The sequence below is a fragment of the Notolepis coatsorum genome (assembly GCF_963971535.1).
Source record: "Notolepis coatsorum genome assembly, chromosome: 6".
In the NCBI taxonomy this organism is placed as follows: Eukaryota; Metazoa; Chordata; class Actinopteri; order Aulopiformes; family Paralepididae; genus Notolepis; species Notolepis coatsorum.
Window position 1 is genome coordinate 166,694,152 of NC_140170.1, and position 13,101 is coordinate 166,707,252.

The 13,101-nt window shown below is 46.6% G+C and overlaps 1 protein-coding gene across 1 annotated transcript; it reads right to left on the reverse strand.

Annotated features, from left to right (window-relative positions):
• Window positions 1-1,044: 1,044 nt before the first annotated feature.
• Window positions 1,045-11,988, reverse strand: LOC311230299 (acidic mammalian chitinase-like; the record flags this gene model as incomplete). The annotated part of the gene is made up of 9 exons (XM_084316526.1): window positions 1,045-1,304; window positions 1,499-1,631; window positions 1,774-1,890; window positions 2,734-2,916; window positions 3,703-3,826; window positions 5,377-5,501; window positions 9,624-9,789; window positions 11,624-11,680; window positions 11,798-11,988. 9 exons carry the CDS (start codon window positions 11,986-11,988, stop codon window positions 1,045-1,047), a joined length of 1,356 nt encoding a protein of 451 aa, XP_084172652.1.
• Between the last annotated feature and the right edge of the window lie 1,113 nt (window positions 11,989-13,101).

A 13,101-nucleotide genomic window follows, 5' to 3' on the forward strand; every position in this document is an offset into this window, starting at 1 on the left:
TATACTTGGTTTAAAACATTTTGGAAAGTGTTTTGGTTATAGTTACACCAAGATACGCAATTGTTCTAGAAATATATGCATCTCTGATTTGTCGGGATGGAGAATAATTCAAACAAAAATCATTTGTGTTTTTGTTATATACAATTTCTACCCTGAATAGTGTCCATCTGTTTTTCAAGTAGGTTCGGTTTGAGAAACAAATATATGGTTGTTCAAGAATAATGACATCATTCAGGGTTCAGCATATAACCTCGAAACCGGACGTTACCGGGGGGTCACAGAAGAAGAGCGGATCTGTATTTACTGTAATATTGATATTGAGAATGAGTTTCATTTTATGTTTTATTGTCCATTATATTATGAGTTGCATCAAAAGTAATTTGACAGGAGTTAATGTGGTTGAGTGATGCAGAAAGACTCAAGGGATTTTTGATCACAGGGTATTTGCACTTGCAGAATATTTAGAGAAAGCTTGGGATAAACGTACGAAAAGAACATGTGATGTATTTATTTTGGCCTCTGATGGTGTGCGGTGTAGCTTACAAACCTTGGGAAGTGAATGTTATATTCAATTATTGTTTTTGGTGTCTTATAATCCCGTAAGGGATGGGTCATCGGACATGACAAGAAAATAAAATGTCATTCATCCATTAATTCATTAATTCATTCATTCATTCATTCATTCATTCATTCATTCATTCATTCATTCATTCATTCATTCATTCATTCATTCATTCATTCATTCATTCATTCATTCATTCATTCATTCATTCATTCGTTCGTTCGTTCGTTCATTAATTCATTCATATAAAGCAGATATTAGGAGAAACCTAGAACCTCTCTCCAGCTGAACTATATTAGACACCAATTCATTATTTCTACAAGGCAGAAAATAATACATTTCTCAGTGATATTTAGTACTAGAACCAAGATTCAAGATTCAAGAGGTTTATTCATCACATACAGAAGACATATAGTGAAATGAAGGTGGCCCTGCCCGCTTCGATACTTTATGTCAACCAATGAGTAGCATCTACACAATGATCAAGGCCAAGCACAGCACTTGCAGCTGTCGTCAAAAACAGAGCCGGTTCCACACTTCTGCGGGTAGGTGATGCCACCTGCACACGTGTAGAAGGAAGTAGCGTCAGTTGGGTGGGCATAGATCCCATCGGGTTTGCCGTTGCAGAAACCAGACCCTGGGGCATGGGTAGTGGGAGCGGTAGCGGGAGCGATAGTTGTGGGTTTGGGGGTGGTGACAGTGCCAGGTTTGGGGGTGGTGGTAGGGGGAAGTGGGGGAAGCTCTGGAGGATGGAAGGAACAGAAAAAGACATGTTTTACCAACAGGTCTAATGTGGAAGTAAAGGTGGCAGTTATGATGAAGTGTTATCCCGGTTCGGTTGCAGAATGACGCCAAGTTAGACCTACTTAACATTGTCCACCTTCACACATTTACCGTGAAATGATGACAAACAAGATGAGGAGAAGCAAGACATACCAATATTGAGGAGGGTTTGGAGATGCCCCAGCAGAGGGTGCGAGCCCTCTCCACAGAACCTTCCAGCAAAGTCATCCAGATCCAGAGCCCAAACAAAGGCACCGCCAAACTTGTTGTCCTTCAAGTAGCGGACCTGTGGGTTGAGGAGACAGATGTGCCCCATAGTTAAACACAAAACTAGCCAGAAGATGCAACGAGGTAGATACCAATGCCGTATTACCTTATTAAGTAACACATATGGATAAATATTACATATCTGTGATGTGACAACCTACCTTAGTCTCATAGCTCTCCCTGTTGTCGTATCCTACCCACTCACTGTTCTTGAAGGCATAGGGAACCTTCTGGTCTTCAATAAGACTAAGTGTGGCTCCCTTCAGGAAGGTGCACACCTGAAAAACAAAATTAAAGCCGTTAGTATTTTTCACATTTTCAAAACTTCTTATGAAGGTCTCATTGAGTCATGGTGTCCTACTCAAACAACCCTGCTATCGGAAGGTCTCATTGAGTCATGGTGTCCTACTCAAACAACTTAGCAAATATCTTAGTTACAACAAGATTGTGCTTTCATTTTGGGAAAATGGAGTTTGCTTATAATAGTAACGACTTGTGGCCCCATATTGGTCAGAAAATCGTTAGCGTTAGAGACAAATGTCAGTGGGTGTGATCAGAATAGAATGTGTCCATACTACATGACCCTATGTTTCCCCCTCTAAAGGGTTCCAGTGAGTATTACGATTTTCAATTTGGTCTATTTAGGTGCAAATGTATTATATTTCAAGGGTGATCATTAAACAACTTGATTATTTCAAGGAACAAACACTTTGACCTAAGACATTATCATTTGCTTGTTATATTTGTTAACCTTTCACTACCACACTACAGAAGGTTAACCTTTCACTACCACACTACAGCCGGTTAACCGTCTGTAGTGTGGTAGTGAAAGGGTTAACCTTATATAGTGTGGTAGTGAAAGGGTTAACCGTATGCATTGTGGTAGTGAAAGGGTTAACCTTATGCAGTGTGGTAGTGAAAGGGTTAACCCTTTGTCGTGTAGTAGTGAAAGGGTTAACCTTATGCATTGTGGTAGTGAAATGGTTAACCTTATGCAGTGTCACAGTGAAAGGGTTAACCCTATTGTAGTGTGGTAGTGAAAGCCCTGTGGCTCTCTCCACCCATATCATTTTGGCCCTTGGCGCCGCGCGTTGAAGTGTTTGACCACCCCAGACTCTCACCTCATAGTAGGCCCAGAAGCCCGCTTCACGGGTGTACGGTCCGGCTGACGCAGGGCCGCTAGCCGGGGCTCCAACACCAGTGGCGGATGACGTCAGGCGGAAGGTACGGCCGTAAGCGGCGAAACCCATATGCAGCTTCTCCACAGGGGTGCCGTTGTCTCTCCAGTATTTCATGGCATAGTCCTGAAACGGGAACGGACACGGATGAAATACAGAGACAGCCCTGTTGTGTGTGTTTGACTAGCGAGCAACTTCAACCCCGATCTTCAACCCTCATGTTCGGGTCTGTGGGGGACCCATTTTCAATGTTTACTAAAAGAGAAAAAGATGTTTTCAAATTGGCCATGGCTCGTTTTATGTGAAGAACATATAAAAGAGCACATTTTCATTGAGTTCCCACTGTGCACCCCCCCCCCCCCCTCCCCCACAGCCCCCCCCCCCCACACACACACACACACACACACATTTTTATATTACATACATGGTGTTCGGGTCACTGGACCAAGAAGTATTGAATTGTAGGTGAAAACAAGTAAATATGGTAAAAACTCAACAAAAAGGTTCACTGTGTGTACCTTCACTGTCTGCCTCCACCTTGTTTCATTTATATTTTTCAAGATAAACATGATTTATTCCATTCATATCTTGATTATAATGGATTTTATTTTAAATATATATATTTTTTTATCACAACAATTGTATAGCACTTATTGATAAATGTGATCTAGGAGAGGTAAATAGCTAATATTAACCATATGCTGTCTAGATTGTAATTGAGATACAGTTAGCATCTATTGAGTATTTTCTACATGAATTGTTGGGTAAAATGGGTTTAATTAACCACACAAGGGTTAATTAAAGGGTTAATTAAAGTTCAAAGTCGCATGATTCATCTATTCTCACGTAATTTATGTTACATTTGTGTCATCAAACAGTGGTTTCACTGGGCCCAAAGGTTTAGCCTCCTACCGTATTGAAGTAGATGAGGTCTCCCTTGTCCTGAGCGCCACGGTACAGTGGGCTGTTGTGTCCAGTGAACCGCTCCCAAGTTCCATGGAAGTCATAGGTCATCACATTGATGAAGTCGAGCTCCCTGGAGTCATAAGAAACAGGCATCAGTTACATTTACATTTACATTTAGTCATTTAGCTGACGCTTTTATCCAAAGCGACTTACAAGTTCTGTACGACAAGCCATCAGGAAGGGCACAACTCTATCAGCTGAGCAACAATGTTCATCAAAGTGTTGAGTGCTACAGTGTAGGTTAGTTTATTAGGACAAGTGCATGACAGTACGGTTAGTTAGGGTTAGATTTTTTTTTTTTTTTTTTTTTTTTAATTCAGATAATGGTTGAAGAAGTGCGTCTTTAGTCGACGGCGAAAGATTGGACGTGATTCGGCTGTCCTAACTGGGGTGGGTAGTTCATTCCACCATTGTGGGGCAAGGACTGAGAATAGGCGACTTCTCTTTGATGACCCTCCCGGAGCTTGGATAGGAGTAGGTCTGAGGCGGCCAGAAGATGCAGAGCGTAGGGGTCTTGAGGGTGTGTAGTTAGAGACCATTGACCGGAGGTAGGCGGGAGCGGTTCCCTTTGCCGCACGGTATGCTAGGTCGAGGGCCTTGAAGCGGATTCGTGCAGCAATGGGGAGCCAGTGCAGGTCCCTAAGAAGTGGGGTGACATGGGCCGACTTCGGTAGGTTTGAGATCAGGCGGGCCGCTGCGTTCTGAATGAGTTGAAGAGGCTTAGTGGCAGTGGCCGGGAGGCCAGCGAGCAGTGCATTGCAGTAGTCGAGGCGGGAGATGACTGTTGATTGGACGAGGAGTTGGGTGGCTTCTTTTGTCAGGAAGGGGCGTATCCTTCTGACGTTGCTCAGGAGGAATCGGCAGGTTCTGGTCGTCGCTGCGATGTGAGCAGAGAAGTTCAACTGGTCGTCGAGGACAACACCAAGGTTCTTGGCGGTCGGGGACGCAGTCACAGCTGCATTCTCGACTGTGATTGAAAGGTCGGTTAGGGGGGAGGATTTGGCCGGCAGGTGGAGCAATTCTGTTTTGCTTAGGTTCAGTTTGAGGTGGTTGGACGTCATCCAGGCTGAGATGTCGGACAGACAGGCCGAGATCCGCACAGAGACGTGGATATCTGAGGGAGGGAAGGAGAGGAAGAGTTGAGTATCGTCGGCATAACAATGGTAGGAGAAGCCATGAGACGTGATAATGTTACCCAGTGATTTAGTGTAGAGGGAGAAGAGAAGGGGTCCTAAAACCGAGCCCTGGGGGACACCCGTCCGCAGGGGGCGGGTGGCCGACAGGGTCCCTCTCCATGACACTTGGTAGGAGCGGTCATTGAGGTATGATGACAGCCATGTCAGCGCAGAGCCAGCCACTCCCATTCCTGCGAGGGCCGCAAGGAGGATCTGGTGGTTGACTGTGTCGAAGGCTGCAGATAGATCTAGGAGAATCAGGACAGAGGAGAGGCCTTTCGCTTTTGCTAAGTGAAGTGCCTCTGTGACCGCAATGAGGGCTGTCTCTGTGGAGTGACCAGTCCTGAAGCCTGACTGTTAGTTAGTGCGATAGACCTCTCTGTCATAAATCAAACCCAATATTGTCTACCACAAAGCAAGTCTCTATTCTAAAACGTCAACCTACTTTGCAATCTCAGCGATCTCATATCCAGCATCGATGGTTCCCTTTCCAGCGGACACTGCAGCAGTGAGCTTGAGCTGAGTGTTGCCAGTGGCTGCAGCCTCAGCTGCGTATCCAGCGACAAGCTCCTGCAAATACATTGTAAAGGTTTCTTTTTAATATACAATACAGCAAATATCCACTTTGCTCTATAGACCTGTTGATTGATTGATTGAAAATGTTATTAACAGATTGCAGAATGGGTACAATACAGTACGGCTCAATACACACAATTGTTAAGGGGATGTAGACCAGAGAAAGACTTTCCTCTTGTTTACATCAGGGTCCGCCATTTTCAATTAATCATGACATTATCAAGTTTCAAGTTTCTTTAATAGTTGTCATACAGAAGTACAGAATACTTTTATACAAAATGCTTCTTACTGTTACGCTCCAGAGACTGTGCTAGACAAGATAAGTATCAAATAACATAGTATAGCATGTAAATTAGAAGTAGAAAATGAGGTCACAGTGTTCAGTATAGACATATGTACAATGTTCGAAGCAGAATAGACGTAACTGAGTTACCATATAATATACAATACTATGCAGTGTACTACTATACAATACTATATAGTGCAAAGCAGAAATGGGATGAGGTACAATTTAGGTACAATTTACAGTAAGGTGTACGAGTTGTAGTGCAATCCTTTATCAATAAATATAAAGTGTGGGGAGTGGGTGCTACAGTGTGTTTGTTTAAAGTGAGTGTGTGCTATAAAGTGTGGGGAGTGGGTGCTACAGTGTGTTTGTTTAAAGTGAGTGTGTGCGTGTGGATGTGTGTGCTATGTGCGTTTGATGGTTGTTGTGTAGTGTTCATTGTTCGTTGAGCAGCCTGATGGCCAGGGGATAGAAGCTTCTTCTGAGTCTTTCTGTGCTCGCCTTGAGACTCCGGTATCGCTTGCCTGACCGCAGCAGTTCAAAGAGGCAGTTGTTCGGGTGACTGGAGTCCTTAATGATTCTCTTAGCCTTGCCCCTGCACCGCTTGTTGTAAATGTTCTGGAGGGTGGGGAGCCCCCCTCCTATTGTGCGTTCGGCTGAACGCGTCACTCTTTGTAGTCTGCTTCGGTCTTGTGCAGTGCTATTCCCAAACCAGGAGGTGATGTTGCCAGTCAGGATGCTCTCTATTGTACATGAGTAGAAGTTCTTAAGGATCTTCTGACTGACTTGGAACTTCCTTAGGCGCCTGAGGAAGTAGAGGCGTTGTCGTGCCTTCTTCACAACACTGTCAATGTGTGTGGTCCATGTCAAGTCCTCGGATATGTAGGCTCCGAGGTACTTAAAGCTGTTCACTCTCTCAACCGGTGCCCCGTCGATGCTGAGGGGGCTGTAGTCCTTGACCCCCGACCTCCTGAAGTCCACAATCATCTCCTTTGTTTTGCTGACGTTCAGGGAGAGGCTGTTTTCCTGGCACCATCCCGCCAGGACCTTGACCTCATCCAGGTAGGCCCTCTCGTCGTTTGCAGAGATCAGGCCCACCACTACTGTGTCGTCAGCAAATTTGATGATTGTGTTGTTGTTCCGCTGTGCCACGCAGTCATGTGTGTACAGGGAGTAGAGGAGGGGACTCAGAACACAGCCCTGGGGGGCCCCTATGTTGAGGGTGATGGATGAGGAGGTGCAGTTGCCTGCTCTCACCACCTGGGGTCTGCCCGTCAGGAAGTCCAAGACCCACTGGCAGAGGTCATAGTTCAAGCCCAGGTCCCTGAGCTTGGCTATGAGTTTGGAGGGGACTATGGTATTGAATGCCGAGCTGTAGTCGATGAATAGCATTCTCACATAGTTCCCCTTCCTCTTGTCCAGGTGTGATGCTGCTGTGTGCAGCACATGGGCTATGGCGTCCTCCGTGGACCTGTTGGGGCGGTATGCAAATTGCAGGGGGTCCATGTTGATGGGGAGGGAGGAGCAGATGTAGCCCTTTACTAGCTTCTCAAAGCACTTCATGGCTATGGAGGTGAGAGCTACAGGGCGGTAGTCGTTGAGGCAAGCAGGCTTGGATTTCTTGGGTACAGGGATAATAGTGGACTTCTTCAGGCAGGTGGGGATGACAGCCTGTTCTAAGGACAGGTTAAATATGTCAGTGAATACCGGGGCCAGTTGGTCGGCACAGACTTTTAGGACGCGGCCGGGGATGCCCTCCGGTCCTGCTGCCTACCTGATATTAACTTTTTTAAAGGTCCGCCTCACCTCATGCTCTGTTACCCTGAACACTGAGTCTCCATCAGCAGCAGACCCCCCCCCCCATTGCCGTGGCTTGTGGGCTGGTGTTGTTATTACCAGCATCAAACCTCGCATAGAAGGTATTGAGGTCATTTGCTAAGGAGATGTCACTGTTCAGTTTGAGGGAGGTGCCTTTGTAGTCTGTCATCGTTTTGAGCCCCTGCCACATAGCTCTGGAGTCGGCCTGTTCAAACTGTAGTTCAATTTTATCCCTGTAGCGCCGTTTTGCCTCTATTACTGTCCTCCTTACGTTGTATCGCGCCACCTTGTGGTCATTCATGTTGCCTGCCACCAGGCCGTCGTTGTATGCTTTGGTGCACGCTTTCAGAGCTTCACGGACGGATTTGTCTACCCAGGGTTTTTGATTTGGGTAAACCTTAATTGAATTATGACATACACAACATACAAATATACAGTACTGTTTATTTACAGACAAAGTTTCTCAAAGAGAATATAATACATTTGAGGGGGAGGAAACTGTACATTGGGGGGGGGGGCTTGTGTTGGGCGAGGCGGGGGGGGGGTTGGACATTTACCGGGGCCAGTTTCGAATCGCGACCTCCCGTAGGTGCTCTTTCAGAGCGGTTTTGAAGGTGGGTAGGGATTCACATTATTTTACAGCTGAGGGTAGGGTGTTCCACATTGTTGTGACATAATTGCAAAAGGTGTTTAGTCCCTTGTTTGAGCCGAATCTGGGTTGAGCATGATTTGTGGAGCTCCCTCTGGTGGTGTGGTCGTGGTGTGCTGTATACATCAGACTCAGTGGGGCAAAAGGAACGTAATCCTGGTCAGAACAACAGGGCAGACTACAATATATTTGCATTTGTTAGCCATGCTAGCGATCTAAACAATCCAAAGCTAGATATGTAAAAGGTGAAAGACTCACACCAGGGCCGGACTGGGGAAATAATTCATACCGGGAGATATAGCGCGAAATATAGCCCCAATCAGGCCACTTTTTAAGCGGGGGGTCTGGGGGTCCCCCACCAGGACATTTTTTGTTACAAAGACTTAATTTCCTGCATTCTGGTGAATTTGAGTGCATGTGAATCACAAACTAATGAGCCAACAATTGCTTAGTACAATGTACTGTTATGGACCTCAAATAAAACTGTTGTGGCACTAGCAATGCTACTCTCTCCACCTTCAAAAAGAAAAAAGCAAGAGCACAACATATTTTTCTATTTACTATTATAATACAGTTAACCACTCTCTCCTGTAAGGGCCTTTCTTTTTCTTGTCTGTTTTATCCCTCTCTCCTCCACCCTTTCTTTTTCTTCCACTGTCCATCTTGACATCAATGTTAATTGACTTTCGCTCTACTGTATCTCTCCCGAGTCCCACACTACCTGGCTCATTGCCTGGCTGTTATTCTGCATCTGAGTGCCGTCTGCCATTCCATTCGCCGCCTCCGCTGTCAATCAGTTGTATCGCCTGGTTCCGCCTCCACCAATCACAAGCGGCAGCACGGCTCCATTGTGTGTGTGTGTGATCCGTGTGAGGGAGAGAGAGTCAGATAGTTCTCCAACTCTGTGGCAGACAGTGAAATCCTGGTTGTTCCCCACCCACCTAGGTTATCTAACTATCGCGCCGCGCCGCCGCCACAACTAAAAACAATCGCCTGGCAAAAAAATTAAATAAAAATTATAATTTTTTTTTTTTTTTTTTCTTTTTTTTTTATCTGTGCAGGCCAGGCCACCGGGAAAACTCCCGGTGCTCCCGATGGCCAGTCCGGGCCTGACTCACACCCACAGCCATGCTGATTTGGCTAAATGACATCCAGCCATTTTCATTTGAACAACTTAGTCAGGGGAGTGTCATGGTTTTCTCCATAGAGCCCTGTTGTACTTTTTTTTTGCGCAGCAGCTCGCACAGGTAGGGGGCAACTTAGTCACGTGACTCAGTTGGTATTGCTGATTGGCTCGAACACAGTATGTTTGTAAACAGTGAACAGGTCTATACCGCTAATTCAAAATGAATGACGAACCCACCTGACAGAGCAGAGTGAACCTCTTCTTGTCCTCAGGGGGACTTCCGCGAGATCCAGGATACTCCCAGTCCAGATCCAGACCGTCGAAGCCGTAAGTCCGCAGGAACTTGATGGTCGACTGGACAAACTTCCCACGATTGGCTGCATTGGACACCGTCTTGGAGAACCTGGGGAGAAAACGCGTGTCATCCTTGTGATCCTTATGCTTCTGAAACGTTCTGAAAGCATATCTCAAATGACACTCAAAACCTTTACTTGGAGTATGTGGACGACATTGACGTGTTATCATGCTGCTAATTAGAGTTTTAGCCTGGCCTGGCTAAAACAACGTATTATAGCCCGATCTCACATATTACTAAAGTACTAATCGAGCACAGGAAAAAAAGGTACATAATGTATGTTATGTTATAGTCATAAGTAATATATTTACGTATTGTATCGAAAATGCTTTGCTGGGGATTGAACCCTAACCATAACCCTAACTTTATGTCTTAAACATAACCGTTTAGCGAATGTTAAACAGCCTGCGACTGCAATGATTGTTGGTTCAACTCCTGGTTGCTGCATTTGTTTTTATTACTTATGGCTATAACATAACGTACATTATGTACCCTTTTTCCTGTGGTCGATTAGTACTTAATTAACATTTTCTGATGAGACCGTGTTTGTTGCGCATTAACATGAACCAATTCATAACATGCCACGAAAATGTGCGCACCAATTTCTAGCTTCTCTGTGACTTTGCAGTTACTGTAAGTGTAGATAGTTAGGGTTAGGTTAAGGTCAGGGCTAGGTCAAGATTATGGTTATGGTTATGGCAAGGACGCGGGAAGGGGGGGTGCGGCAGGGGCTGCAGCACCCCCTGCTGGCAGGGAGTGTAACTGCAACTGCAAGGTTGTTTTGGCCTTTATTCCATTGTAATACCGAGGCTACTCAATGTCACAGAGCGAGCGGCACTGCAGATTTACCCTACTCTTGGAATTCATTGCCAGATCCTCATAGGGGCGCTGTCTCGATAATGCAGTGTTATTAAAGAAGCCGCAAGCGTGTAGCCGACGCATGAACCAGTTGGGATTCGAATAGACGCGACCTGGAAGCCTGGAAGCGTCAACGCGGAACTGGAAATCCGTTGGTAAAAGAAATAGCGGCCTGGAATAGTTTTTGGGACAATTCGCAGTAAAGGAATATATCTGTCGGCGATGTTGTATGCGGGAACGAATTGCAGGACATTCATGTTGTCATGAAGGAGTTTATTTCCACCACTCCTGAACGCAAGACCACCATCGGTGTTCTACCGTCTTCGGAATAGGTAATGTGTGTTTATTATCGCTCCTGCGGGGATTGTTGTTGTGACAGTCAGTGACACACACACACACACACACACACACACACACACACACACACACACACACACACACACACACACACACACACACACACACACACACACACACACACACACACACACACACACACAGATACTGTGGGGTGTGCGAAACGAAAGTCCAAACGCTAGTTGTTGCCGCTTGCGTCTAAATCGACAATAAATCGTCTTCTGATTAGAGAAAAAACTGCTGCATTTCGTGTGTGAACTGTCCACATGTTGGTGTTCAAGTTTGTCTGTTGTAGTGTAAAATATTGATCTTTCAAATGAATGGAAAATCACGAATGATGCGCTTCGCGCATGCATTTAATATGACGTTATTATTATTATTTATCTCTGACTCCGACCGCCGCACCCCCAAGTCTGACTCACTTCCCGCGTGCCTGGGTTAAGGTTAGGGTTAGGGGTTAGAGTTAGTTGCGCCCTCACCAATTCATAGGAAATGGCCTTGAAGTCATGAGAATAGCCTGCCTAATTTCACCCAACCCCCACCCCCTCTCCTCCTCCTCCTCCTCCTCCTCCTACCACTCCCTCATTCCTGTCTTGGAACTATTACAGCACCATTTGTGTGATTTTGGGCTCCATAGAAAATCCAAAGTTCTAGAAACAATACTCACTGAGTTGAACCAAAGTTCCATCCACCAACTGCCAGCAGGGTCGTCAGACGAGGGTTCCTCGAAAGCAGCAGAAAGATCAACACATCATCATTCCATTGACATTTTGTCAAAGCAAAACATTATGCTCAAGCTACCTGAAGGAAAACATCTATGCATCTAAGCCCAGTGTCTCACTTGGTCTTCAGGGCGTTGAACTCCTTGTAGAGGACCTCGTCGTTCCACTCGTAGGTGATCAGCTGGTGGTTGCTGTTGATCATGGCGAAGGCGTAGATCAGGGTGGTGCACAGGAAGGGGTCCACGTCTGCGGGCTTGTACTTCCCCTGGTCGGGTCTGTACTGGGACCAGTTGGTGAAGTAGCACGCCATCTCAGTGGGGGTTGCTGCGGTTGCTGCGGTTGCTGCGGTTGCTGCGGTGGCTGCGGTTGCTGCGGTTGCTGCGGTTGCTGCGGTGGCTGCGGTGGCTGCGGTTGCTGCGGTTGCTGCGGTTGCTGCGGTTGCTGCGGTTGCTGCGGTGGCTGCGGTTGCTGCGGTTGCTGCGGTTGCTGCGGTTGCTGCGGTGGCTGCGGTTGCTGCGGTGGCTGCGGTTGCTGCGGTGGCTGCGGTTGCTGCGGTTGCTGCGGTTGCTGCGGTGGCTGCGGTTGCTGCGGTTGCTGCGGTTGCTGCGTAGGCTGCGGTTGCTGCGGTTGCTGCGGTTGCTGCGGTTGCTGCGGTGGCTGCGGTGGCTGCGGTTGCTGCGGTTGCTGCGGTTGCTGCGGTTGCTGCGGTTGCTGCGGTGGCTGCAGTTGCTGCGGTGGCTGCGGTGGCTGCGGTTGCTGCGGTTGCTGCGGTTGCTGCGGTTGCTGCGGTTGCTGCGGTTGCTGCGGTTGCTGCGGTTGCTGCGGTTGCTGCGGTGGCTGCGGTTGCTGCGGTTGCTGCGGTTGCTGCGGTGGCTGCGGTTGCTGCGGTTGCTGCAGTTGCTGCGGTTGCTGCGGTTGCTGCGGTTGCTGCGGGTGCTGCGATTGCTGTGGGGGCGATTTAAAACAGATCTAGGGTCAGATCTTGCTGTCTACAGCATATGGAAGGACCAAAACCTACAATGTTCCTGCTACTTCTACTTTCAATACTCGTCCTACTCTCTGTTACCCATAGCAGCTCTCAGCCAGGAAGGCATACTGCACTGTATGCTAGAATAATTAAATACAGCACATATTTCCAAATATCATAATGTATTATCATGAAAAACATGGGCATTGTAGTAATTACACAATGTACAAAAGGCAACAAGCTCTATCGGTCTATTGATGTACAGTAAACAGAACAGTGTGGTCTCAAAATACTACAACAGTATAGCTTTGTGTGACTTGTTTGAACCTTTTCTTGACAACAATGGAGTTCTATGACTTTTGGATATGAGCTGGTGTTTTGCTAGAGGGAGAAATACATGGACGGTTTTGGTCTTTCCCTGGACTATGTTGACAATAAGAAAACATTATTAGAGCA